General features: G+C 43.8%; 1 protein-coding gene across 4 annotated transcripts in view; it reads left to right on the forward strand.

The window, feature by feature from the left end:
• The first annotated feature begins 12,321 nt into the window (after positions 1 to 12,321).
• Positions 12,322 to 26,989, forward strand: part of slc4a3 (solute carrier family 4 member 3) — a 55,096-nt gene continuing 40,428 nt past the window's right edge. For 2 of the 4 annotated variants that reach the window (XM_030427868.1, XM_030427871.1), the window contains exons 1-2: positions 21,240 to 21,305; positions 22,080 to 22,464. In XM_030427868.1, coding sequence (XP_030283728.1) covers positions 22,411 to 22,464 — 54 coding nt within the window. In that variant the 5' untranslated portion in view covers positions 21,240 to 21,305; positions 22,080 to 22,410. Of the gene's footprint in view, positions 12,472 to 21,239; positions 21,306 to 21,857; positions 21,883 to 22,079; positions 22,465 to 26,989 lie in introns of those variants that run through there. The other 2 variants (XM_030427869.1, XM_030427870.1) reach the window with 2 other exon arrangements.

A 26,989-nucleotide genomic window follows, 5' to 3' on the forward strand; every position in this document is an offset into this window, starting at 1 on the left:
AGTGTTGGTCGCTGCTTGAGATGTCCATTCAGCCGATCACTGCAGTGGGAGCTGGGAGAGGATTTCCCTTCCTTTTTGTTGAGGGGATACTAAAGATGCCGAGCAAAGGTGTGAACTGAGTGTTGATGACATGACGCCCTGACAGCAGCGTGCAGGACGAGAGTGAGCGAGTCGTCGGGGGCGGGGCGGCAGAGGAGGAAGACGTTTTCAAAATGGCGACACCTTTTAAGGTGAAGCCGTGCGAGCTGGTGAGATGTTTGAAACATCCTTGCGATGTTACTAATTATGTGTAGCAAAAGGAAAAACAGAGGTCTGTGTGAGACTGATTTGAAACAGATGCCAGTGATGGTTATTTTGTTCTGTATTTGGAGCGGCATCAACAAAAATATTGTTTTTACAGTTATTCCGACCCCACAGTCTGTCCATCACTTTTCTTCTTCCCTGCTGATTGGAGTTTGGATCAGAACAGTTGTATTCTTGCCACCGTGTGACCGACTGAGCCAGACGTATTCTGTATTTTTGCTACTTTCTTCCTCTTGACTCTCGTTCAGCAGTAAAATCCAACGTGACTGCTGTGAATCCAAGTCACAGGTACAGAGCCTCTCATTCCTGAAGACGTCTGCTGTCCATCTTCTGAGGGCAAATCAGTCTTCATTAATCTCGGGGTTGTGTTTCCTCTGACAGAATCCAGCCGGCATGATGCAGATATATATACTGGCTCATAATCAGGTAGATTTAAGGGAACTTCTGCTCTGACTCCACCCACGTACGAGCCCAATTACCGTTAACTAGCATTAAAACAATGGGATCTGCCCTCCAAAAACCACCAGAACTGCTTTTCACGTGATCATACATTTGATTTCATTTGATCTTCCATTTTGAAAGCCGTCCTCTGCACAGAGCGCTGCTCCAATTAGGAGTATTTGGTGTAATAGCAGGAGAAGTTCTCGTCCAAAACCCCTTCGACCACAAGCCGGGGAGCGATTTTTCTGCACACGGAGGCAGAAAACGTCCAGACCTCGTAGGGCTCGGGTAATAAAGCCCTCTCGTCTTACAATGCACCGAGGGTGAGGTCAGACGAACCTCATAGTCCCTGAGAATATGAATACGGGAGGTTCTCTCCAAATGTGGTAAAAGTAACACCCAGGGCGACAATTCTGCATCTGACTACAACAAAACTTCTTCACTGTACTGGTTGCATGGAGTGATTAGTTAAGTTGCAACACATTTTATATGCACAGCCTCGTGACGCTCATGCAAAAGGAGTTGGAAGCGAAAGGAAACGAGGCTGCAGCCTGCAACACGACGATAATCACCAGGTATAAAACAAATGCATGCACTCCGGTGATGTCACGCTTTTATTAGGATGTGAGCCTTTTTCTTTCCACAGCCGAGGGGGGGAAGAAAAAAAATTAATGGTCCACGTATTCCAGTTGCTTCTACAGATGGGTAGAACCAACCCCAGTGTGTCTGGTGGGTGGGGGTCTCCTCCAGCCCCAACTGGAATGTACCAGAGTAATTTATCACTCTGAGGTCTGTGAGTCAAGAGGAAAGATGTAAAAGTCCCCCAGGAAAGAAAGAAAGAAAGAAAGAAAGAAAGAAAGTCCACGTGTAGGAAATCTATGTGAAGCATTTCACAATAAAAAAAGCTACAAAGCCGCCTCTGTGAGGCAGAAATACCATCGATGCAGAAGGCGACTCATTTCACATGTTTGTTAGCAACTGGAAAAATCGCCTCTTGGCCAAAGTCTGCTGGTAAATAATGGTTGAGCAGAACATAACCGAAGCTGTTCCGGGTAGCAGCGGAGTGAAACTCATCACCTCAGCCTCCCTTGACTCCTCTGACAACAGTGTCTGTTTGCCTTCTTTGCAACACGCCCGCTGCATGTCCGTGCAGACACACCTTAATGTATACAGGAGCCTTAAAGCACAGTGTTATAGAGTGCGGTGATGGAGAAGGGAAAGCTGACCTCGGGCAGGTAATGTTACAAATAGCTGATAGGTGAGTAATGACAGCTCTTCAAAAAAGTTATTTATTCAACCATGTCGGGTTGTAGTCGGCGCAGGTAAGGAGTGTCGACTCCGCCTGCAGTCATCCGAGTGTGTGTTGTCTTTTTTTTCTTTATCTTTCACTTGATGATGTGTTGAGTTTCCTCGCCAGTAATTCACAGAGAACACCTTCCTCGTCTTGTTCTGACTTGTAAAGACGAGCGAGTTGCTTCTTTGTCTCGTGCGCAGATAAATCAGATCTACAAGGATGAATGTCGGTTTTCTCTCCATTTGGATGATTTCTCCTCAAATCAACTATTTTCTTCTGTCATTTCATAGATTTACAAAGTGTTTTTTTAAGTTATTAAGTTTCAAGATTGTTGCCACCTTCATTTTGAATAATTTTCACTTTACAAGCCTCAAATGCATGACAGAAAATACCATAAAAAAAAAAAAATTCTTGATGGACTTTCATTGCCCCTCTGATTCCACAAAGTCATAATAAACAAAACATAGAGACGTGTTTCTTTCTGTTGCCGTAACACATGTATGCTTACACACATGTGAAAGCATACATTTACACATGTAGATGTACTTTTTTCATGCTTGTACAGTATTTAATATGCATACCCACAACTGCATGTGTCTGCATGTGCACATCAGAAAATACCCACCCCATCCTCTTTAATCCCACTGTCCTGCTGGAGTGTGACAGTTAGTTGAAAACCTGAAGAACTGGAGTGTTTTTGTACACATTTTACTGCAGGAAATGCAAATTCACTTTTGTTTTGAAGTAGAGCGGTCGCAGGAAATGCAACGTGTTCGCTCAGTTCAAGCTGTCGGTCATCAAAAACACATCGACAGAGCAAACAGCTGTCATTTCCTGCATCCTTGGTTCCTTTTTACCCTCATGAGCGTCGTCAGTTTCCCTGTTAGCACTGGGCTCAAATCCAAATTATTCACAAATAGGTGCTCTTGCTTTTCGCCTCGACAACAAATCCTCTGCCATCGTCTTGTTTGTCGACTCTCCTCACTCTCGTCAGTGAATTAAGTGATTTGTGCCTCCTGCTGCTGTTGCTGCAGAGAGTTTGTAATTGTCTGTCTTCCTATAAATGATCTATTAAACAACAGTGGGGTGGAGGTTTCAGTGCCTACTCTGACCAGGAAGTTGCCTTATTGAAACCCAACCAGGTACGTGGATACGTAACTTTTTTGGCAGTGACTGAAAATCGACCTATTCAGCTGTTTCACAGTTGAGGAGTCAACACATCACGCATCATGTGTGCTTCTTCAGTCTTGTTTGACATTTACACCTCACCATGTCTGAAGGCAGTCTTTCCTCTTTGGATGTGCACTGTTCCCCTAATTTGTGTTTTAATGGGTAATACATATTTTCATGTGTTAAAATGTACACTTGGAGACGTTCCAGGATGTATTATATTTCCTTTTATCCCCTTCACAGGACCAGTGGACTCTTTTCTGTGTGTTTCTCTCATCAAAATAAAGAATCTGGTTTGTGTTATCGTACTATAGAGGCCTCATATCCTGTCAGTTGTAATACAGTATGTCTAAAATGACGACACAACGCTGCTTCTGCTGCCTTCTGTTTCTTTTGTGTTGAGAAAAAAAAAGCCTGAATGCAGATCATATTTCAACTGAGGCCCTTTTTTCTTTTTATTCTTTAAGCTTGCGCGTCGAAAACTCCTGAAACAATACGGAGGATTTGGGGGGGAAAGGGTCTCTGATGAAGGCTTCCGCGATGACCTCAGCGCTCTGATCTGTTCGCCACATTAGCCTGGAAAACAAAGGCCAAGCTAATTATCCCAGCTCCCCGGAGGAGCGGGGGGCCCTCCGGGGGGCTGCGACTCCTCCAGTCCGGTGAAGGTTGAATCAGTTACCCCCCCCTGTAAAGTTGGTGTTAAACTGCTGAGTCACATTCCCTGGAGTGGGCGATAGCACCAAAGGCATTGTGGGTAAAAGATGTAGCAGTAACCCAACATGTGCTGATGGAGTGTTTGGGGTTAGCGCAGGCTGTGTGCTGCATGTGTAGGATGCAGTATAACGGCCATTTTAGGGGCCGTGGCAGCAGTTTCTGGGTCTCAGTTCTTTTTTTTTTATTCTTCCTCTCAACACTGAAACTTCCTCAGATTGACGCGGGTTGTTCTGAGACTCCGCTGGCAGCTGGACAGGCCAGTAACTCAACTCCTTGTTTAGCCTTGTTTTAGCCGGAGCAGATAGAGGAGGCCGTGCCACAACCGTGCACAACATCATCTGGCTGAGGGGGGCTCGGTTGACACTGTTTACACAGCTCCTCTCTGGCGGTCGGCCATGTTTCTCCTCTACGGAGATGTGTCTGGGTTTGTGTTTATGCAGGAGTTGGGCCTTTTTCTACTGCCGTCCCAGTAAAAAGTGTCAGGATGCAGCAGGCGCCTTGACGTATGGCTCACATGTGGGGGGGAAGTTGCACTTTAAAAGTAGCACTTGGCGTTTTGTCATCGATGTCCTCTACAATTTGGGTTCACATATAAAACACGCTGAGGTCAACAAATGCTGCTTGTTAAGTCTGAACAGAGAAGCAGATACTTTAAGGATACAAAGAGCGAATGTATTTTTAGAGTTTAAGTCAGAGTTTTGAAGTTTAGTAATTAACAACTTGTTAAATAAACTTGTACTTTTTCTTTAATCTCCAACCAGTTCATTAAAAATTGAAAGTTTTATTTTATGTAGCTTTTTTATTATTTTACCCTCTTATTTATAATTTTTTCTTTTTCAGACCTTATTTAATAATTTCACTTTACTTTTAAATGTTTTGTCACACATTTAATCATCTATATATTCCCTATTTTCCTCTCTTACGTTTCCCTCTTTCCTTATTCTTGTACTAAACGGGACGAGTGTTTCCACGTCAGGCGTTGGTCCACGGTGAGCAGACTAGACAAAAAATGAGCACAAACCCTTTTTAGCTAGCTGCCTAGCTGCATTTTATAAATCTACACATGCTGGTGCAAGAATTGTTAACTGTTAAAATCGTAGCGCACGACTTTCCGTCGATGTTTAAACTCTTGTAATTGTAGCCTTTTAGCCAGGAAGCTAATGCTAGCAGAGGACAGCTAAAACCAAACACTTTTGTTAATTTGACTTTATGAAATACGAGACATTAACTCGCACGTCTTATCTTGAAGATGTGCACTGGAGGACGGAGATAACATGAAGATAGCTGTTTCACAAACGCGAACTTCTATCGTTACTGCCGTTAGCTAGTCTGCTGACAGTGACACCACAGCAGCCAGAAAAAAACTTAAGATAAGAAAGAGACGGTAAAAGGTCAATATGGGAAGCAGAATAAATATGTTGAGGCTTCATTTATTGAACTTCACACTGAGTTAACGTAACGTGAAAACTGAGACTGAAACAAACGTGTGGAAAATGTATTTAAGTAGTTTAATGCGACTGGACTGTGGATTTCTTTGTAGAGGAAACTCTTAGCTGTAAGACTTTCCACGACAGTTCAGAGGTCGTGTGAAACGGATTGTTGCAGCCAGTTGTGTTGGTGATCTGGGTTAAAGAAAGTTATTGCTGCAACACAAACTAAAAAAAATGAATGCTATGTGCAAAGTTTTATGACTTCTGGAAAACTTTCAGCAGTTAACGTAGGAACACGACTGACCAGAGCACTCCGTTGTTCTGCTGTCAGACTTATCAAACCCGTTGGGTCTCTGCGGATTCTGCACGAGGCAAAACAAAGTCGTAAGTCGCGTTCAGGCTCTTCTACTGTTCTGCTCCCGGCATCGCGTGGCTCACCACTACATTCCCCTTAACTTCTCAGAGGGACCTCGTCCTCTTCATGTGGATTGTGTCACAGAGCTTCTTTGTTTCGGTTCGGTTTGATTTACTTTTACCCGCAAACTAACTCAAGATCAGAGTCTAATAGGCTCTACATACTTTATTTTCATACTCCAGCCTTACATGATAGATCACAATTTGTGTTATGCGTCGGGACCGTTCCTTTTAGAAGTGTGTTTGGCTGTGTTGAACCAGGCTCCCGAGGGGAATGCTTTTCATCATCTGCACATTTGTAGGCCCCCGATCCTGCCAACTTCCTTTCAAAATGTCTGCTTTGGCTTTCACCATTTTCTAGCGCAGGCATGTAACTGGCATTACTCTCCACACAGCATCATTATCGATTCATTTAAGGGAAATACTCGTTACTTTAATTTGAGTTCCCATCGCTGGGGATGGTACCAATCTGTAGAAACAGAATTAATGACTCAGGATATCTTAACGCCACAAATTACGGAGACTGGAAAAGCTGAGTTTTATTCAACCAAATGTGTTCACGTTTTCATCCCCCATCCATCAAATACTGGCACCACTTTAATCACGCTGTTGGTATCTTATACAATCAAGGAATCTGTTGGCATGTAAGCAACGCGCAAAGCCTTTTCTAGCCAACACGTTCTCACGCCCAGCTCGTCAAATATAGTTCGGTCAGTGGCCTTGAGTTTCAAACTCTGAAGCTCTTCGTACGCCTCACGTGAAGGTCGAGCAACATTGGGGTTCAATTTACGCCAGCTTGTGACATTTGGACTGTTATTAATGCTGTCAAACGGTCACAGTTTGGTGAGGTTTTGGCACCAAAACTACTTTTTTAAAGGGTCAGGAATGGATCATGTTTTGGGTTAGAGTAAGTTTGTTAATCTCGTGACCTATCATGGGTGACGTAACTCGCGTAAAGTAAGAAAGTCTCTTTGTTGACGTTACACAATGGACGTCACTCATGTCGTATAAGATAATCATCACTTACACAACTTAAGTTACGTCCATAGTATAACTTCTAAATCAGTCACACTTGACTCTTGGTGACAAACCATCCAATCACCAGACTTTTCTTGCTGTTCATACAGTTGCATTAGAGTGTCGCTTCAAAAAGTCACACCCGAGGGCGAACTACAGCATCAAACTTAAAATCTGATCAGGCTGCAGAGTTTGACACGTTCAGTTTAAGAATGGCTATCGTCAAACACCAGTTCACTCAAGTTCTTAGCACAAGAAGAGCGACGTGGGACACATTCTGGTGTCAGAGCCCAGTGCCTCTCACACAGCTGCTAAAGGGCACTCTGGTAATGAGACCAGGCGGTTTTATACCTTCTAATTTGGAAACATCATGCTAAGAGTGCTAATGAACCATTTCCCAGGTGACTGAACACATTTGTATGCTAATGCACTTGGCAAATAAGCGTCCCTGCTTCATATCGCCAACACCAGATGAGCTGCAACGAGACGTACAGATGCAGTTTGGCACTTTGTTCAGAGAGAAGTGGAGGAGAGAGCTGTGACTCGCCTATCAGACAGGAAATCTGTTCGCATAATGAATTTATAGACTGCATCGAATTCCAAAAGAAGCAGAGACGGAGGAGGAACCAAATGATTGTATCCGCCGGAGAATCTGTTTGATTAGAGTTTTCATTTGAAGAGATATTTCTCATTGATTGAAGATTCTCCTCTCGTGACGCGCCGACATGCAGAACAGTCGTCGGTGGTTTTAATTTGCCGCAGAGTTTTTATTTGTCCCAGTTATTCGCTCTCAACACGTGTTGCATGTCCGATGGTGGAATGTAACTAAGCACGGTGGACTTATCCCTGAGCTGTTTGATTTATTTATTAATTTACGTTTCGTACTGAAAACAGCTGCTTACCACATCTGGAATCGGGGCAGAAAACAACAATCTAAATGTGTCTGAAAGGCACCAGAGCTGACTGAGTTTGGAGGTAATTATCGGTGGGTTTGTCACTGTAACAAGGTTTCCTTCCAAATGTAGAGCAAATGTTAACAGGATTTTTTTTTTTTTAAATGATTGGCTTAAGAAAATATGGAGGACGAAGGACGGAAAGCGAAACAAGATGTCGTGGTTAAATGAGCTGATTTTTGGCATTTTCCACCCGGGTCTTAAAGCACAAATTGAAAATGTGCAGTCAAACTGTTGAATGTGACCCGACAGAGTGACTTTGATCATTTGTGAGCACAGAAATGTGAATGAGAAGTAACTTTATGATACAGCTCTGAGAGGACTAAGCTGTCACTGAGAGGCTGAATGGCTGGTGGTCTTTGACGTGTTATTTCTCTTCGCAGACCCGTAATCACCCAACAAACATCTCCGGCCCCAGGCCTGGAGATCCGGGCCTCAGGTACCGACGTAGCCAAATGAAACATCCTGTAAAGTCACCTGAGGAGGTCCGACTGAGGTCACATCAGGAAACAAGCTCGAGGCACCAGAATACGTACTCTGTAGTTTCATCATGTACTGTAGAGAGGGTCTGTTTCTACTGTACATCTGACTCCGGCTGATCTCCTCTGTTCACTCCTTTGTCTGTAGATCCCACCCTCTGCTTCCATTTGTGACACTCAGACGGAGTTCATGGTGTCCAATCGGTGCTGCGGCGGGGTGAGTGGGGGGAGGGTGAAACCATCTCCATCATCAACTTGAAAAGGAATTCACAGCAGGAAATGTGAATAAGTGACGCAGCACGTCAGAAGTCTCTCTCTCTCTCTCTCATTCATGACGGTGGAAAATGTTCCGATCGGATGATCCTCCAGCTGTGAGACGTCTGTGTCGCACATTTAAACATCCCCCGACTTTAAACATTAGCAGGACTTCCTGACACCATTTATACAAGTCTGTCTTATAATCTCGTCTTCCTGTTTTGACAGGATATTGTGTGGCACCCGCTCGCCATCAGCTGATCTGAGGAATGATGCACAAAAGGTTCTGTTATTGAGAGGAAGTAAAAAAGTGTTTGTTCTCCTTCTGTTACAAAAAGATTCCTTCAGCACATTTTTTTTTTTCCATAGCATAAACTTTGCTTCTTTCATGCAACTTTTTACTAATCACTCTGAGATACTATACAGCACATAATAACAAGTAACTCTTGAACCGTGTGCCGTCTTTTTATATTTAAAGTGAGGGCGCCCTCTAGTGGAGGGAACCTATACTGCACACCGGCACATCTGCAGTTGTCTGGACAGATGTGCAGATTCTTCTCCCTTCACTTTGTTTATTTTACCAACTGTTCTGCACAAGAATGTGTTTCCAGGTTTCGCACAGCTGGACATTCAGAGGCGACTTTTCCTGTTTTCACCTTTCGTGACGAACCCCGCCGCCTCACATTCACGGACGTGGTGCACGTTAACTAAACGGCTGCTTGCAATAAACATGAAATGACGTGTTTTCATTTATATCTCGTACTTCAGTCATGTTCTGTATGTTCCTGCAGCCACTGCGTCTTCAACCAGCACAGTCAGTCACACCTTCATCTGATATCTTGTTCCAGCTGACAGAGACGGCTGAACAGTCAGAAATCCTCAAGTGTAAATGTCCAAACGACGTTCACCAGCTGGCATCACCTTTGTCTCAGACGCCGACTGACCCATGATTAAATATTAAATAGAGTGACACCGGTGTTATCTTTTGGAGGAGACGTATTGCCAGAGAAGCTTACACAAGGAAACCAGAATATACCAGCTGTGCAGTCAGATTAAACCGTGTTAGATATTTTGAAAAAAAGGTGCAGGTCGTCCACCGTGTGTCGGCTCACCGTCACCGTCAGTGTGATTTGTAATGTCATAACAGGAGGAAACAAACAGAACTGACAGCTCTCAACAATTTCACTACAGTCCTGTTTTAATCTCTGTTTGAACGTAGTGTTTGACCTTTGTCGGGCTTCACGAGACGGACAATTAATTTTTCCTTCTTTGTGGACTAGATTTTACCTCACTTGTTTGGTTGTTTTTTTACATGCATTATTTCTTGTTAAAGAGTGCAAAGAACTGGCCTCCTGTCAAATAGTGGCCAGCACATCACTAACTCAGTTAGCCGTGCAGCTAGCAGTCCAGACTGGGAGCTTGTGGAGTGCTACAGTATTAGATTACATGTCAGGGCTAGTGGCTAGTTGGTTAGCATGCTCAGTTTAGCAGACATCTCTGCAACAAAATACAAAATATTTGGCATAATGTCAAAAATCTGTTATTTATTCCTCCTCTGTGGATGATTTCTGTTCACATTTCAATCGTTTTAAACCAAATTTCTTACACGTCACACATTTGGTGACCTCAGGTGGAGCTGCTTGGTCCTCTGAGGCCAGAAGAGGGCGAGGCGGGGATCAACACACCTCCACAGATCCGCTGCTGTAGCTGGATTTATCCAACACTGACCGGCAGTGCGTTCTGCGATAGAAGCCGTTTGGTGACTACTTTGGAGAGGATCTAGGTTTGAGAGTGAGTGTGTGGGTGGAGGAACGGCAGCTGACTTTATTTTAAGATTGCTGTCAGTTTCAGAGGAGGAGGTTTGATTCTCCAGAAGCAGCACCTTCCTCTCATTTCCTCAATCCAACAGAGATGTTAAAGACTTTTAATTTGGAGAGCAGAAGAGGTCAGAACGGCCCCGATGTCTGGTGACAGGATAAAGAACTTAGCGACACATTAAACATCTGAGCAGTTTGAAAGGTTAAATTCAAAAACATCTGACATTTAAACTGCGGTGTTTGATCATTTTAAATGTGCCACGCCCGCCTGCCCCATCTGAGTGCACCTCCCGTCTTGTTTTAGGTCGCCACATGAAGGCGGACGTTATTTAAAAAAGACATAGCGGCAAACAGGAGGCCGCTGCTCTCTGTGCATCGACGAGCAGACGGGACCGCCTCGCTTTAGAGGACTTCTCTGTCCTGATTGAATAAAGCGAGCAGGGTAAATGCATTTCCTCTTCTACTGTACGAGCAGCACGAGGTAGATCTTATTTTATGCAAACAGACAAATGAAAAAAGCATCTTCACCAATACGATAACACACATGCATCACTGATAAATGCTGCAAAGTAAGAAAACAAGCAAATAGAGACACTGCGAGCAGCACAGACGACCACAGCGCTGTCTGAAGGGGACGTAAGTATTGATGAACACGTCTGGAACAATGAGCGTCTCAGGGTCACTTCAGTCTGAGCTGTTCTCCAGCTGGACTCTCTGCTCCACAATCGGACTCGTGTGTCTGTTGTTGCCACACAGTGGCAGTAAGTTCACTCGTCTGCAGTCGAGCTGTGACACTGTGTGGACTCCTTCACTTTTCCCTTCTGCCTTTAAAAAGGAGCACTGCGTCGTTATGGAGCAGAAATTCAATCTCAGAATTTTGATATTTACAATATTAATGACGTTATAACACAAACTCAGTAATCTAGATTTCATTCTCAAAAGAAAATAAAGTCTCCAGGACACTGTTTTGAAGCTTGAAAGGTGGCAGGGTCCGCCACATATGAACGTAAAACAGTATGAAACTGTGTCGTCCGTTTATTTATCAGTTTGTTCGGTCAGGAAAACAAAGAGAGTGTGTTTGTTTAGACATATATTAAAAAAAAAAAATCACCTGTATTTGTTGTGCCTCTTTTTCTAGAGTTTCTAATTTTCATATTATAGTATATGTTATTATTATTATTATTATTAGTATTATTAATTATTATTATTATTATTATTATTATTATTATTATTATTATTATTATTATAATAATAATAATAATAATAATAATAATAGTAATAATAATAATAACATATGTTATTATGGTTATTATTATTAATAATAATAATAATAATAATAATAATAATAATAATAATAGTAATAATAATAATAACATATGTTATTATGGTTATTATTATTAATAATAATAATAATAATAATAATAATAATAATGGGACATTATTATTAATAATAATAATAATAAGACATTATTATTATTATTAATAATAATAATAATAATAATTATTATTATTAAATTGTATTTTTTTTTTTTATAACACTGTTTGTAGATTGACAGGTAGTGGCAGGGTCCGCCACATAAACACATAAAACAGCATGAGATAGTGAAGTCCTTTAAGGTCAGTTTGTTTTGAGTCATTTGTCCTATAATTCATATTACAAATCATATTCTACAACATTAAAATATACAATTTTTATAAATTAAGAAGCTGCTTTGGTTGGAATTAAAAATAAAAACATTTAATTTATTTTTTTTACGAGACATTTTCCGGTTGAAAGCTGCAGCTAGATATCATGTTTACATCGTCCCTGTTACTACATTACTATATTACTACAACCACTGCTGCTGCTGATGATGATAATAATAACGTGACTATATGAACACTGATGGCCACACTGACATCACCCCCTCTGTTAAACCCATCGCGTCCTCGCTGCTCGCTGTTTGTGTCCGTCAGTGCTTCAGACGGCAGGTTGTCCTCTGTGGTCACGTGGTGTGTGAGCTGAGCATCCTTCAGCTCCAGCAGCAGCAGCAGCAGCAGCTCAGAGTCTCTCTGCTTGTTTCTCTCGGTATGGACCAGGCTCGCTGCTGCGCTCCGCTCTAGCCTGCAGCATCCTCTCCGCGTCTTGCTTCTCCTTTTCTCTCCTCTTCTTCCCACAGCTGGACTGCTCTCCACACATCGCAGGTAAGACGGGGGAAGAAAAAAACAAAACACAAATGGCTTACAAATGCGTTGACTTTTGAGTGGGCAACTGCGCACTGGCGTCAGACACACGATCAGCTGAGCTGAGCTGTTTTGGATACTTGGTGTGCAACAAAGACACGCATGTGCACCAGGAGGAGGTGGAGGAGGTGCAGCATGGATGTGTGTGTGTGTTTTTTGCATGTGCAGCCTTGTTAGTGAACGTGTGTGAGGGTGTCCTTGCAGGGACAGGCTCGTCTCCGGGCGCACGGCTGCGCTGAGAGGCGGAGACGTCTTCATTGTGTGCAGGTGGAGCAGCGGAGGCGGTGGCTCGCTGGTTGTAGTATGTTGATATCTGGGGTTGTAGCTGCAGCTGCTGCTGATGCTGGTGCTGGTGGTGCTGCAGTGTGAAGCCAAACAGCGCTGACTGATGGAGCTGCATGTGTGTCACATGTGAGCAGCGGTGAGGTGGAGGTTCAGGTTCAGAGGGAGGCTGGAGGCTGGAGGCGGGGTCAGGTCACATAGTAATGACTCAGCATCCACCCTCTGCTGAGGACAGGGAGGTGATGGTGCTGCTGGGACCTCCGCACACATTAAAGGGGGCTCTAAAGCAGGTGGATGCTCGGCTCATGGCTGTGGGAACCCGACACTTTCAGCTTCAGTGTTTTATAAATAAGAATTTCAGAATTGAGTGCGAGTATCGATTGTTGCACCACTTACGCCTGAGCAGCAGCAGCAGCAGAAGAAGAAGAAGGAGCAGAGAGTGGGATTACAGCAGCTCAGCAGACTCCAGGAGGCCTACTGTACATCCTCCATCATTATATTAACCATTACTTACATAACAAACACTCTGGTCACCCAGTCAGAAGCTTATGAATTCACCCAAAGTGATTACAAAGGTCAGAGCAGGATTATAAACACGGTTTCTCTCACGGTGTCTCATCGTAAACGTACAGTAGATTTTAATTGTTCCATTGTCTCTGACCCTAAACAACGTCACCAAAGAAAATGTTATTTTAAAAAAAAGCAGCAGTTTGGAAGATACAGCCCCAAAAATGTAACGTAGATTATCGACAGTGTAAACAAACATTGTTGATTTTATGTGAAAGACGTTTGTATCGCGTCGCAGAGACGTCTACTGAGATTAGCATGCTAACCAACTAGCCCCTAGGAGGAGCGCCAGGCCATGAAGCCAGTTTTTGTAGTGGCGGAGACGTGTACAACGTCACGTGATGCACTGCGATCATTGTGTCTGTAAAGGGGTGGATCTTTTTTATTTTTCGTGTACCAAAACCTCCGCAAAATGACTACGTACACTTCACGCGCTCTACGGGCCCCACAGTGCTGAAGAGCCCCGGCTTGTATCAGTGTTTTTTAGCTTCATGCACCACTGAGCAGCTTTCATCAGAGGTGGATTTCATCGTTCGGTGTCGAGATTCAGTTCCCGTCGGTCAGTTCGGCAGGAAGAATCGTTCATATCCTTCATTTCCGGTACAACATCGTTTAGCGGTGATTCATGTAACGCTCAGTTCTCAGCTCCTCGTTCTCAAACGCTCGCGCCAACGGTCAAGATAACACTGTGGTTCAAGGAAGATACATAGCTGCAACTTCATGATCGTGTGTACATTTAGACAACACAACAGTGACTGACTGAACGAGAACGATGAGCAAAATGAAATGTTGTTTTTTCATGGAAATGGTTGCTATGCTTTCCTGTTTCTCATAGGCTAAAATTCGATGACAGTGTCCTAGACTCAGCGTACGATTGGCTGGCTGTCAGTCCTTTTCACCCCTCTGATAACTAAACAGTGAACAACACAGCGACTCGTCTGTGAGAATGAAAGAACGAACGAGAGAAGTGAAACGTGGAATCAGGTCAGTTTGTTCGTGTTAAAGAGTCGTTCCTTCGAACTGATTAGTTTGCAAACGATCCATCTTTAGCTTTCATAGGAGTGAATGGGTCTGCACCTCCACCGCTGTGTCGAGTAGTACAAGGTCCATGATGCTAACCAGCTAGCCCTCTTAGTCCTGTCTCATAATTCCACTTTGTACCTGCCAGATACAATAATTCCAAGCTGCCATAGTTTCAGCTCACAAATAAAGCCCATGCCAGCTGTTTTATTCCCTTACTAAACAGAAAAATACAACCATTCACCCTCAAGTTCAAGTTTCACCGAGCTGTGAGCTAATCAGCTAACGGTAGCCAGCCATGAGCAGCGGTCGTCGGTTACTCTGCTAATATGCTGCTCCCCGTGTTTTTGGAGCCATGTTCTAATACTGGCCATATTCTACATGTTACACCTTTAATCATCACAGCATTGAATCAGTCTTTTCAACAGGACTCAACGGCCTCGTTAGTGACTCTGCTTTGAGCTAAATGCTAATGTAAATATGCTAACAAGCAGCCAACAATGATGCTAACATACAACTTTTTACAAAATGCGATAAATTACCCATCACTCGTAGAAAAAGAGGACCAATTATATTATATTAAACTCAGCAGCTACTGTTAGGCTAATAGTTAGACGATTGTATACATGCACATTACTGATCAATATATCAATACAGCTTATCGTCTGTATGCTGGCTGTGGTCTGGCACCGTCACAGTGTTGAAGTTCACACCGTGGTCCAGTCTGACTCTGAGTCTGCTGCCCACTTGTCTGTAAATATGGATCCATACATCAAGAAATAGCTCATTGCTGTGACTGGAGTGTCTGGATGTGGCCTGCAGTCGGGCGGAGTGCTTGTTACTGGGCAAAGACCTCCGAGTGATGACTCTGCTTGCCATCTCTGTTCAGACTCTCCGGCCGACAGGGAAGCAGGACACTCGGATTGCATTGTGTTTTGTGGGAGACGGCAAACGTGGGGCTGCGCATATGAAATTTTGGCAGCGCCGCCTGTTGTTTGATGGATGCAGTCCAGATATGTGAGACTGCATGAAGCACTGAGTAATAATAGTGGTGCTACAGAGGGAAATGTGTGCTTCTAACAGGTTAACTGTGGTCTGCAGCAGCTCGTGATCTTACACTTTTCCCTCTGCACTGTATGTGAAGTCCACCAGTCTGTGTCCATGTTTGTCAAGTGTGTACTGTGAAATTCTGCAAGATGTCACTGCACGGATGCCAAGACTTCTTAGTTTTGTGATCAAAGTTAAACTCTCTCCGGTTTCTCTGCCAGATGATATAATTTCCCGATCACAAACAGTAACTTGCTGCAAACATTTTACAACTCATGCTTTATAAGGAAAATCACTGCATCAGGTATTTATCATATCCCTGTCACTGACACTGGAGAACACCATGGATAAGTCGCTGGTTCATCACAGTACTGATATATTGAGACAAACGTTCACAATCACACCTACGGACGATTTAGAGGAACCAATTAAAGAAACATTTAGTCTTTGGATTGTCACTTGCTAACCACTGTGCCGCCTTGTGTTGTTTGACTGTTCATCTCTCAAGTGGTTGCCATTTTGATGCACCACCTAACATTGCTAATGCTAGCTATCCTAGTTTACTCAGCTAATGCTAGCTGACGTGAACCGTGCTAATGCTTGCAATGTTACCGTCGCCAACTCTAAAGAGGCTCTGTGCAGCCTCTGCGTGGTGCTGGAAGCCGGTTGTTAGCTTAGTAACTGAGTCTTGTAACAAAAGCTAACGTTAGCTACTGAAAGGAAGTGAGAAATGATACTGGAGAACTTGTGGAAGGTCACATCCTTTGGACCAAAGAGTCTTTCACAAAGAAAATCCAGAGTCCAGCACCTTTAAACAACTTAGAAATTATCCACAGGTAACTGAGAGAGATTAATTTTGAATGTCCGCTCTCACACGGCCAACAAAAAAGTGATTAAAACATCTAAAAGTTCTACAGATTCTTACATATAGCCCCTCTAACGTCACTAATGCTAGCCAGCTAACGTTAAGCAGTACACCACACAGTAGAAAGCCAAAAGTTTTTTCAGATATCACATGACATCAACAACGTTATGCTATTGGCTAACAAAAGTTGTTCAGTCTGACCTTTAACTATAAAAATGAAGATACACTCTAGATTGGTGAGAGCGTCACTGAAGCAAAGTCTATTGAGCTGAAGACAAATAGTGAAACTCACTAATATCTGTTCTTCATGACTGATTTCGGACTGGAAGTCTCTTTAGCTGATTGAATCTCTGAAGCCATCTGGAGGCCACGGGGCAGATATGAGTTTGGCATCTGTAGTCTAATTTGTGAAGTGCTGCTCTGAAGCGCGCTGCCATTAGGGACGAGGATCCACTGTGGTTACTTTGATTAAATGATGTGCAACAAACACCAGGCTGCTGAAAAATAACCACGCGAGCGTCTGTGCGTCTGAGCACATCCACATCCAACTCGTCCACCCTCCTCTTCCTCGCCGTCTCCGTCTCTCTCAGGGCCCCGGAAGCTTTTCTTTCCAAAGAGTCTGGCGAAAAATGGCTTTTCATTTAATTCTTCAGATGAATTTTGGCTGCTGGTGAAATGTGATACAGCAGAACTGTGACTGCGGTTATTTTTGTAAAGTATCGCCGAAGAACGGCAACGAAGAGGAGAACAGGTTAATTATAGAGTTTTGTTAACCGATGCCATCGTATCAGTGGCTTGGAGACACATTTCTGTTCATGAGCAGCAGCGGTTCTGTTACCGAGAGATGTCAACATGTTAAGCGAACTCATCTCTTCAGCCAAGAAACCAAATGGACCTGAAACAATAAGTTGATTTATGGATGCAATGACAGTTTGAAGTTGCAGCGTCTTGTTAGTGACGATTTTCGCCAAATTGCTGACAAAACAAGACCGTAGATGAGTTCATACAGTGCAGCTGACGTTGGGCGAGGTCCACCCAGGTGCATTCACACCTACGGGCAAATTTAAAGAAACCAAACAGAAAGGCCGCAGCCGGGTCTCGAACACGGGACCTTCGTGTTGAGCCGCCATGCAGCCGATTGCTTTTTAATTCAATTAAATCCAAAAGCATTTCTGGATTTTTGGGACATTATAATTGGCTCTCCTCATTTTTTCGTCTGACAGTTTTTTTAACCCAAACCAAAAATAATGAATAGAAAAAAAGAATCCGTGATATGAAATATGAATTAAAACACTCATTAGTTTCAGACTGACAACTCGAGGTCACACGAAAAGTTTCTTTTGTGTTTTTTTTTGTTTTTTTATGATGTAGCGACTAATGAGGACCCAAATACAGATACAGAGACGGGGCAGGTTAAAAAAAAACTGAAGACCATGAATCCGAAAAGGTTTGCTTACCTTTCTGTAAGGCAGGCGGAGAAAAGACAGTAAAGACTGAAAGACAGTAAAACAGAAATCAACCAGTGAAAGACTCAAGAAACAACACAGACACGAGGAATACAGGAAGCACACAGGTGAGACACACAGACGAACCAACAAAGACAAAACAGGCTGAAATACACACTGATGAACTGATGCCACACAGGTGAGGAGCAGAAAGGGCGGGAAAACAGACAAAGGGAGGAAGTAGTGAACATCACACATGAGGATACAACTACAAAATAAAAGAAGGCATCAACAGACCCACAAACCCAAACGATGACACACTTCAAGTAAATATCTTCTGAACTCTGAAATCAAATCTAGCGTCTTGACGATAAACACAAATAATACGCCATCTTTCAAACCACAATAAAACACTCATTCTTGAAGTTCTTAATGAGGAACATTTCCACTCATCCTTTAATCAGTATGTTCATGACAAACAGTTCTGTTCCCTTGTTATCACATCACAAGTGTTTCCTGAGGATCAGGTGGTGAGTGTGTGTTTGCCCTCTTGTCCACATGGCCGAACATCTGGGTCAGTATTTCGTCTCGATCCTGCAGTTAAACACGTGGCTGATTAATTTAAAGGCAGTGTTTCCCCTACCATTCTGTTGGATTCTTTATTTTCATCTATGAGACCTACATTTATCTTCCGAAATGAAGCTATCCAGCCCGTGTTTAATCTCCAAAAAGCTGCAGGTAAATTAATCGGCTCGTGTTCTTCTACCGGTATGACGGTGATGTTTTGACCGCAGATCACCTCAGCAGACCCGGGCTGGGCAGCTCCGCCGCTCCGCTACAGGTGCGGCTGGTCTGGACTTCTCCCACCACGTCGCAGCAAATGTGCAAACAAGCGTTATTTGGATAAACTGGCGGCACAACGGGGAACTAAACGGCTACTTTCTCACACGAAAAAGCTTTAAAACCTGATGTTACCGGCGCTATAGCGGAATTTAAAACAGAGTTACGGCGGTTTCAAGTTAGCCATAGCGAGATGAGGTTCGCTTCCTGTTTATAAAATAAAAGCGCAAATTCTATCCTTATGGTTTTCTTTATAATTAAAGGACAACGGGTGTTTTATTTTTGTGAAAATGACCAGAAGTGCGTTACTTACTACGGCTAGCTTGGGTAGCGCCGAATTAATCGGAACAAAACTTTAAACAGCTGTTATTATTATGTTATGTAAGTCAGCTGGCCTTGTATTGATGGCTAAATTAAATTGAATTAAATTATAATCTATTTAAAAATAAAATAGAATATATATATATATATATATATATATATATATATATATATATATATATATACACATAATATATATTATATATGAATATTTAATTTTATTTTATATGAATATTTAATTTTATTTTTTAATTCAGGAATGTTCTGTAGGATCTGCCGGACTCACAAAAAGATTTTTGTAGCCCTGTCATTCTCTAAGGGTGTTTTATTCCTCTTCATTTGTGTGTGTTGGCATCCGGCTGCCCCCCACCCACCAACACCTCCACCACCACCACCACCAGCAGCAGCAGCACAACACTATCAGTGTCCGTCACCTCTGTGTGCCACCGTACCGTCACACATTCAAAGTCCGGGTCCATTCAGAGCTCTCTGATTACACAGCTGGAATAAAGAAAGGTGGGACATTTGATATTACTGTCGCAGCGAGTGAGGCGGAGGCGGCGGTGGTGGTGGTGGTGGGCCGAGCAGGAACTGGGTCAGCTTTGGCGAAAGGTGACTACACACCCCACGGGTGGCCCAATCAGGATGAGACACCGGCCCCTTCAGACACAATAGGAGGCAGGAACAGGACATGTGTAGGGGGTATATTCTCCAGCATGCAGGTGGTTTATTAAGCTGTCAATGCACAGACAGATCATGTACTGTTTCCACAAAGCTAACAAGATGATTCTTCATTCTTTTTTAAAGCAATAATGGGCTGAGTAACAATAAAACCCTCGATTCTGTTACAGAAACACCGTTGTTTTCAGCGTTAATCAGCACAATGGATTGACTTTGATACCTGGATTGCATAAAACATGAAGCAACAGGGGTCAAACCTGCTTCTTCCAGCAAAAATAATCCCTTGAATAAAAGATTTCAGCCGCCGTATTGTAGGTCATACTCGAAAGATGCAGCGCGGCATAATAATGCCACGCAGGGAGCGCTTTACAGAAACTAACCCCAAACTGCTCTGCACGCTCGCATCAACAGCGTACTTTTATTTGTGCAGCGCCGTGTGCATAATGCGAGCTATGAGCCAGCTGTAAGTGTCTCAGAGGGAGCGGATGAGTCAGCTGAATAAGAACGGAGACAGATGTAGGGCCTCTGTGTTGTGACAGAGGGAGAGCAGCAGCTCCAAGTAGGGTGGCTCTCTCGGGAATCATCAGCCATATTCCCTAAATTCCCATGACTTTCTTTTTTGGTCCGCACAGGATCCAATATTCGGGTGTTTGCTTTGTGTTGTCTCTTAACGACACGCGCTGTTCTGTCTCTATAATCAGGCCTGTAAAAGCACCGTGTCACTGTCGAATATCACTGAAGGGAAAGTGATATAATGAACGGAACCAGACAGTTAGTTTAAGTAAAGACAGAATAAAGGCAGCTCTGCAGAGAGGGATCACCGGAGCTGCAAATTCTGGCATTCTCCCTTTTCTGTCTCTTCTGGCGAACAGAGGACTTAATCCTCGCAGACTGGAAACACTTCTAGAGGCTAAAACAGTTTCTTGTACGTGGTGATTTTTCCGGCTCGCCCTCGCTCACACTGCCCAGACTAGCAACAGACCAACAGTCCGCGACATGTTTGCATGGATGAGACTCACCTGTTTCCCTCCGTGTTCGAATAATAACAAGCGGTGTCTGTTTTTTTTTAAGCATCACTGGGTCCCAAGATGGCTTCTCTTGTTTGTTTATGTGCGTATGTGATGCAGTGTTTGTTTTCAAATTAGACTAATGAAGTACAGAGTAGTTCCTGTAGCAGAAGGGGAGTTAAAGACATGAAATATGACAAGATGAAGGTTCCTCTTATCTTCAGGGCGCTGCCAGAAACAGCTTACACATGTTTTCAGTGTGAAAAAGGAAAGAAAAAGCTCAGATACCTCGACTGCACTTAATGTGAAACTCTCGCCAAAATGCAACCTAGGCTTTTTTGTGAAGTATATGAGTCAAGCCTTCAAGTAAAAGCATAATTACAACGAAAGAGGCACAGATTTACCGTATTTTCGTTTTCAGCTCAAACTCATTTTCAATGGGAGTGCTACGGGCACTTTTACGCTAGCATCAAAATCTCTATTTTTAAAACACTAAGAAGTCTCGACACAACATGAAACTTTGCTCGTAGTATCACCAGGGTCTCTACACATGAACACGAGCATTGAGAACATCGTTTGTGTACACAGAGTTTATTAAAAAGAACGTTTTTGAACAACTCACGTTAGCTGTTGTTGTTCTGCTAGCCGTCGTCATGGCAGCCCAGACGTGTTGATCCCATGACGACGGCTAGCAGAACAACAACAGCTGCAACTGCTGAGGTGAGTAGTGCAAAAACCTTCTTTTTAGCAAACTCTGTGTACACAAACAATGTTCGCAGTGCTCGTGTTCATGTGTAGAGACCCTGGTGATACTACGAGCAAAGTTTCATGTTGTGTCGAGCCTTCTTAGTGTTTTGAAAATAGAGATTTTGATGCTAGCGTAAAAGTGCCCGTAGCACTCCCATTGAAAATGAGTTTGACCTGAAAACGAAAATATGGGTAATCTTTAAAGTGCCTCTTTTGTTGTAATTATGCTTCTACACGAAGGTTTGACTCATAGACGTTCACAAAAAAAGCCTTGGTTGCATTCTGGCGAGAGTTTCGCTTTAACCTGCCGAGCACCAAACAGCAGACTGACAAAATAGCAGCCAGCTGGTGGTGAAGGGTCTGAAAGGTGCAGCGAGCCATTCTGGACAAAGACACTTGTGCTGAGTGTCATTCCCCCTCGTCAGATACCGACAGTGAGGGTCGGACCAAACAGAGCAGAACATCTTTACTTGATGACCTGCGAATGAGACACAACACTCGACTGTCTTTCTCTAGAATGGCTGGAAACTGAAACTTTAAAAACAACCCGGTAACGCACAGTTCCACATTTTACATGCGGAGCTTTCAAATGAAAACCTATTTACTTTTCAATTATTTCATGCTGTGTGTGTGTAGGTGTGTGTTACAGCGATTGTTCGCACCGTTGCGGTACGTTATGTGTGCTTGGTTACTGTCCAACGGTTGCTCACATCACACTTGTCGCTTCTCTCGTCCACTCTCCTGCAGGTTATGCCACCCCAAAGGCTTCCTGGATCCCCAACCGTGAAAGAGAAAGGCTGATCCCCCGTCCTCCCCCAGGCTCCTGCTGCTCTGCTCCCCATCTCTCCCTCCTTCCCTCTCCTGCTTACTCCCCTCTCCCGACTGCTCTGACCCCCCTAACCTGACCCTGCCACCCCTGTCGTCCTTTACCTCCAGGACTGTCCGTCCGGTCGCATCCTCCCCCCGCAGCAGCTCCGCACCCGGCCTGTCTGTTCAGTTCCATTCGAGCCGTCTTTCCTGCAGGCGCTCGTCCTTGTCATAGAGATATTCTTCACCCACTGGCTGCTCGCCGGGCCCCATGGCTACAGGAGGTCATGCCCCAGAGATAGATGTGTTGATCAACCTACAGCAGGTAAGACAAACATCCAGGTGTTTCTTAAATGTAATCGTGCACGTGGAAGACGTAAAACACGATTTTAGAAAACATCTGGCAACACAATCTCAAAACAAAACCCGACACGACTTTGGTTTCTGCTCACATGACGCGTCGAATGTTCTTCCTGAGCGAAGACAAAGCACCAGCTCTTCTTTTAGTTTGATCCGGAGCGCTTCAGTTATTTTCTGGGGATGCTCTGTTGCCTCTCGGCCGTCCAGCCCCGCTGCTTTGAGCGGCACAGTCCTTGTGAAAAAGGCAACAGCTTTCAGTTTGATTCGAGCCGCTCTAATTAGACCCCAGAGCTCCACCGAGCAACTGAGTGATTAAGAACAGTGGCAGAGTCCCCGTGGCAAGAAAGGTAACTCCTACTGTTGTGCTCTGTGTGTGTGTGTGTGTGTTTTCACTAAGGCCTGTTGACTTCACTCATTAATTTTCTTTAGGATGTGCATTGAGGAATGAACTAGGCGGGAGTGTATCCTTTGTTTTGGAGTGCATCACTTTCAAACTCACAAAATGTGCATATTTAAAAGAAGAATTCAGGCGGACTACATTTTTGGAGCAGTTGCTGATACCTGTATATGTTAAAAGATACCAATGACCTTAACTGGCATCAGTTCACTGAAAGAGTAAACTTCAGTGGGAATGTAATAATCATGAACTACCTCAAGCATCTTTTTCTGCATTTTCATCTGGAGAAAGGAGTTTTCATATCGGTGTATTTGGGACAGCATGTTCCCTGATAAATCTTTCATCGGCCGAGTGATTCATCGGTTGGGCTCCAATTTTTCGGTAAAGTGCTTCTTCACTTTTCTGGTGACTTAGATAAGATCCAAGTCTGAGTGTATTAATTATAGATTTAAACTCAGGAGGCGAATAGCTTAGCTTAGCATAGAGACTGGAATGAAATCAACAACAGCAAACCTTTGTCCAGATCGCAAACACGCCGGAAAACAGGGAACAGTAGAAAAACAGTGACGATGTTACAGTAGTTGTTTACCCTGCTTCCCGTCTTTATGCTAAGCTAAGCTAATCACCCTCGGCCCACTGCCTTATGCACAAACACGAGAGTGGAACCAATATTCTCGTTTCACTCTTGCGAAGCGTATTTGTGAAATGTCAAAACTCAAGAAGAAGAGAAGAATATCAGTATGCTATCTTTGGCTTTGGGAGGTTTTTGGGAGGTACGGGCTGGTTTCATCCTGCGAGGTCGTTTGCGGTATGAAAATCCAACTAAATGCAAGAAAGATAATCTGATTTGTTCTTTTGCATTGTGGGATTTAACAGTTAGGGGACCAGCTGCTGTCACACGGATGGAAAAAAATGAATATGCAAATGTGAACTGCTGACAAGTGGAGGAGGGTTTGACTTTGCAGAAGAGAAAAACTATTACAGCGCCAAATATCTGAAGAGAGACGTCTGGACACAATGACTGTGTAGGAGAGGTTACTACGTCAGCTTGTACAATGGAGTCGTGCTCAGCGAGCGGGTGAAAGAGTCCTTTTGTGGCAGCAGTAGGTGGCCTTTCATAGTCGGGCACATTAATGCTGCTGTGTGGCCCGAAGCTTGAGATTGAGAAGTTGGGAGTGAGAGCGAAGAAAAGACCTCATAAGATGGTGCGACAGATATCTGCGAGAAAGTTCTCTGCATCCTGTGTCAGCTCATCTCCGAGTTTCACGCTTTCACACCAATCAGCTGCCAAAGAGCTCGTTTATTAAGGCCGGCGAGCGACGGCGGCGGATCAGGTAAAAATGTCTCTGCTGGAACGCGACGTGAATGTTGGACGTGGGGTTTTTTTTTCTTCTTCCTGTGAGTCATGCCTTTTTTCTCGGCTCGATGTGATGTTTTCTAGAAGCGTTTAGCCTCGACTGTTTCTTTGCCTCTCACCCTCAGGCCACTGCTGCCCTTTCAGACAGCTCGTGCATCGTGAATGTCAGAAAACAAAAGGGCCTGTTTCATTTCACTTCAGACGGCGCTTTTGATATAATGTAAAAAGATAGTTTGAACTCCTGAACTCAGCCTGATGTTTTCACATTAGTTTGTGCATTCATATTACAATTGGAAAAAACAGGTTTCCGAGAGAGCGCTTAATGGTTTTATAAATGGGTGAAATGCCCTTTTTTTTGGGCATTATTAGACATTTTCAGTAAGGACACAGTACTACCAGCGCTTGCACGGCAGAATTCATGATAAATATTTATCACACAGCTCTTCTTGATGCTGTAGAATGCTCCATTCACTTGAATGGGCCTTCCCAATCTTCGGTGGTCAATTATTTTCGTATAATTGACCGCTGCTAAGCATATTTGACCGTCGTCAAGGAAAGTGGCCTTTTTGCCTCTGATTCACGTATTTCGTAGCACTCCGCGCTCTCAAATCTTTGGCCTGCAAGTAGTCCGGTCACTTTTCACCCCAGCGTCTTCGGTCGCTAAGCTACGTAAGCTGATCTGTAGTCTACTTCATATGGGAAAAAACGTACCCTAGGCCACTAGTATGGCTGAGTTTCACATTAACTTTAATATTTTTGGAAAATACAGTGATTTCGAGTCTTTGCAAAAGGCTGAGTTGTCGTCACCGGTCAAGAAAAGAAAAAGACACACTGTGTGAAGTTTTCTTTCGCATTGGCAAGTAACTGTGTAATAAGCGGGACAATGTATAGAACATCAGGACGAATCAGGTTCGGCCTGTCGGGACTTATTTTCCCGATAGTGACGGCAGTTCTATACATTATCCCTTACATAGCTCTGGAAGCTTGTTCATGAAGCAGGAGCACGAGCTAACGGCTAAGAAGCCACCAAGCTGGGAGCATGCTAGCGCCGGGTTGTGCAGCAGTGTGGACGGACACAACCGGGACAGAATCATTGTTCAGTCTGTGAACTTTGGACCTAGGTCAGGTTTGGGAGAAACAACTCTTCCAGAGAGTCTGCAGGAAGTTTACTCCTCCCCAGTCCCGTAGCAGATAGCTAGACTTTATTTTTTTTTAGTATTCTGGCCATGTAGAACAACTTCCAGATATATATTTTAAATAGCCACATACGGCCCTCATTTCAACAGCCAGGTGACGTGCTGATTAAACTCCAGAGCCCGGCTTCAAAAGCTGCAAAAATGCCATCGCCGTGTGAATGAACAGCCAAAAAGACGACAATAGTTCACCTGTTTCCTGCAGAAAAAGCTTTTGTGTCTCCAAACGAGGTCCTTGGCGGCTACCATTCCTCTCCAAGTTTGCAAGGTTTCTGTCTGTCAGTCAGAAAAGCTAATTAGCTCAGCCGCTGACAAAGACAATAAGTCTACACAGAGCAGTTCATAGTCTCACAGAGGAGGTGAAGTGGATTGTGCAACACCTCTAAAAGGTTTTAGAAATAACAATAATAATAATAAAACACTAAATAATGAAGCATTTAATGAGTAAAACCCCAAAAGGTGAGAATATCCCGCCACTGCAGAGATTCCATTAAGAGGACCGAGTTTGCAATTAACATCGTCGTTTTAAATGCTGCCGTGTCTTCATCCCTCGTTTCTTTAACAGCTGAAGGACTAGAATTCCCTCAGACGACAGAGTGACTATCGGTAATAAAAGGAGCAGTTAAATGTCATCAAGACTGAGTCGCTCTCCTTCGACGTCTCAACGCAGGGATGAGTCACGCAGGGGTCCGTGGGAAAGAAAAAAAAAATAAATAAAACGCCGCTGTCCTTCACAGCAGAACGTTTTCTAGCTGCTATTCATGTGAAACAGATTAGCCTGTGTTCTCTCTGAGAAGCGGCTCCGCCAGCGAAGGAGGTGACGTGTCATTATGCACAGCGGGGACCATGTCATCCTCGGTGTGCATACAGCATATTGTGACACTGATTTGAAGGAAATAATAGGCTGAATGCTCGGCTGCATGAGTGGACCCTTCCATTTTCTACCCTCAATTACTTTGTGCCCTCTTGTACTTAAAGCACAAAGAGAGAGCATCCATAGAAACAGACAGGCTGCTTCTTTACATCACCGCCTCCTATAGCTGATGGATGCCGCTCTAAACTACGGCCGACTTATCGTTTATTCTGAGGCGATCCGGTGTGATGGAGTGTGTGTGTGTGTGTGTGTGTGTGTGTGTGTGTGTGTGTGTGTGTGATTGCGACCTCCTCCGGGCCCGGCCGAGTCTTATTGGTGCTGCAGAAACATCACCAGCTGCCGTCAGCTTACGTCAGCTGCTGTTTTTTTTATTTGTTTGTTTGAAGAGATCCTCTTAAGGGTGTCTCGAGATAAAGATGCGCTTTAATTGAAACCAGGAGGTCTTGGCTGTAAGCTGTAGCGTTCGTTGGAGCTTAAGGGACGGCAAAAAAAAGTTTCCCGTGGCAGTTTTCACCACACAGCAGCGTTTCTGTATTACACGATGACGCACGCGCTCAGTGACGCAGGACAGATTCCTGCCAATGGTTTCGTATTGTATCAACTGATCTACAACGGTTGGACGTGCATCACAGAATCGGTGTTTTTTTGTATTCGACTGTGTTTTATCCG

This window comes from Sparus aurata, chromosome 9, assembly GCF_900880675.1.
Source record: "Sparus aurata chromosome 9, fSpaAur1.1, whole genome shotgun sequence".
NCBI lineage: Eukaryota > Metazoa > Chordata > Actinopteri > Spariformes > Sparidae > Sparus > Sparus aurata.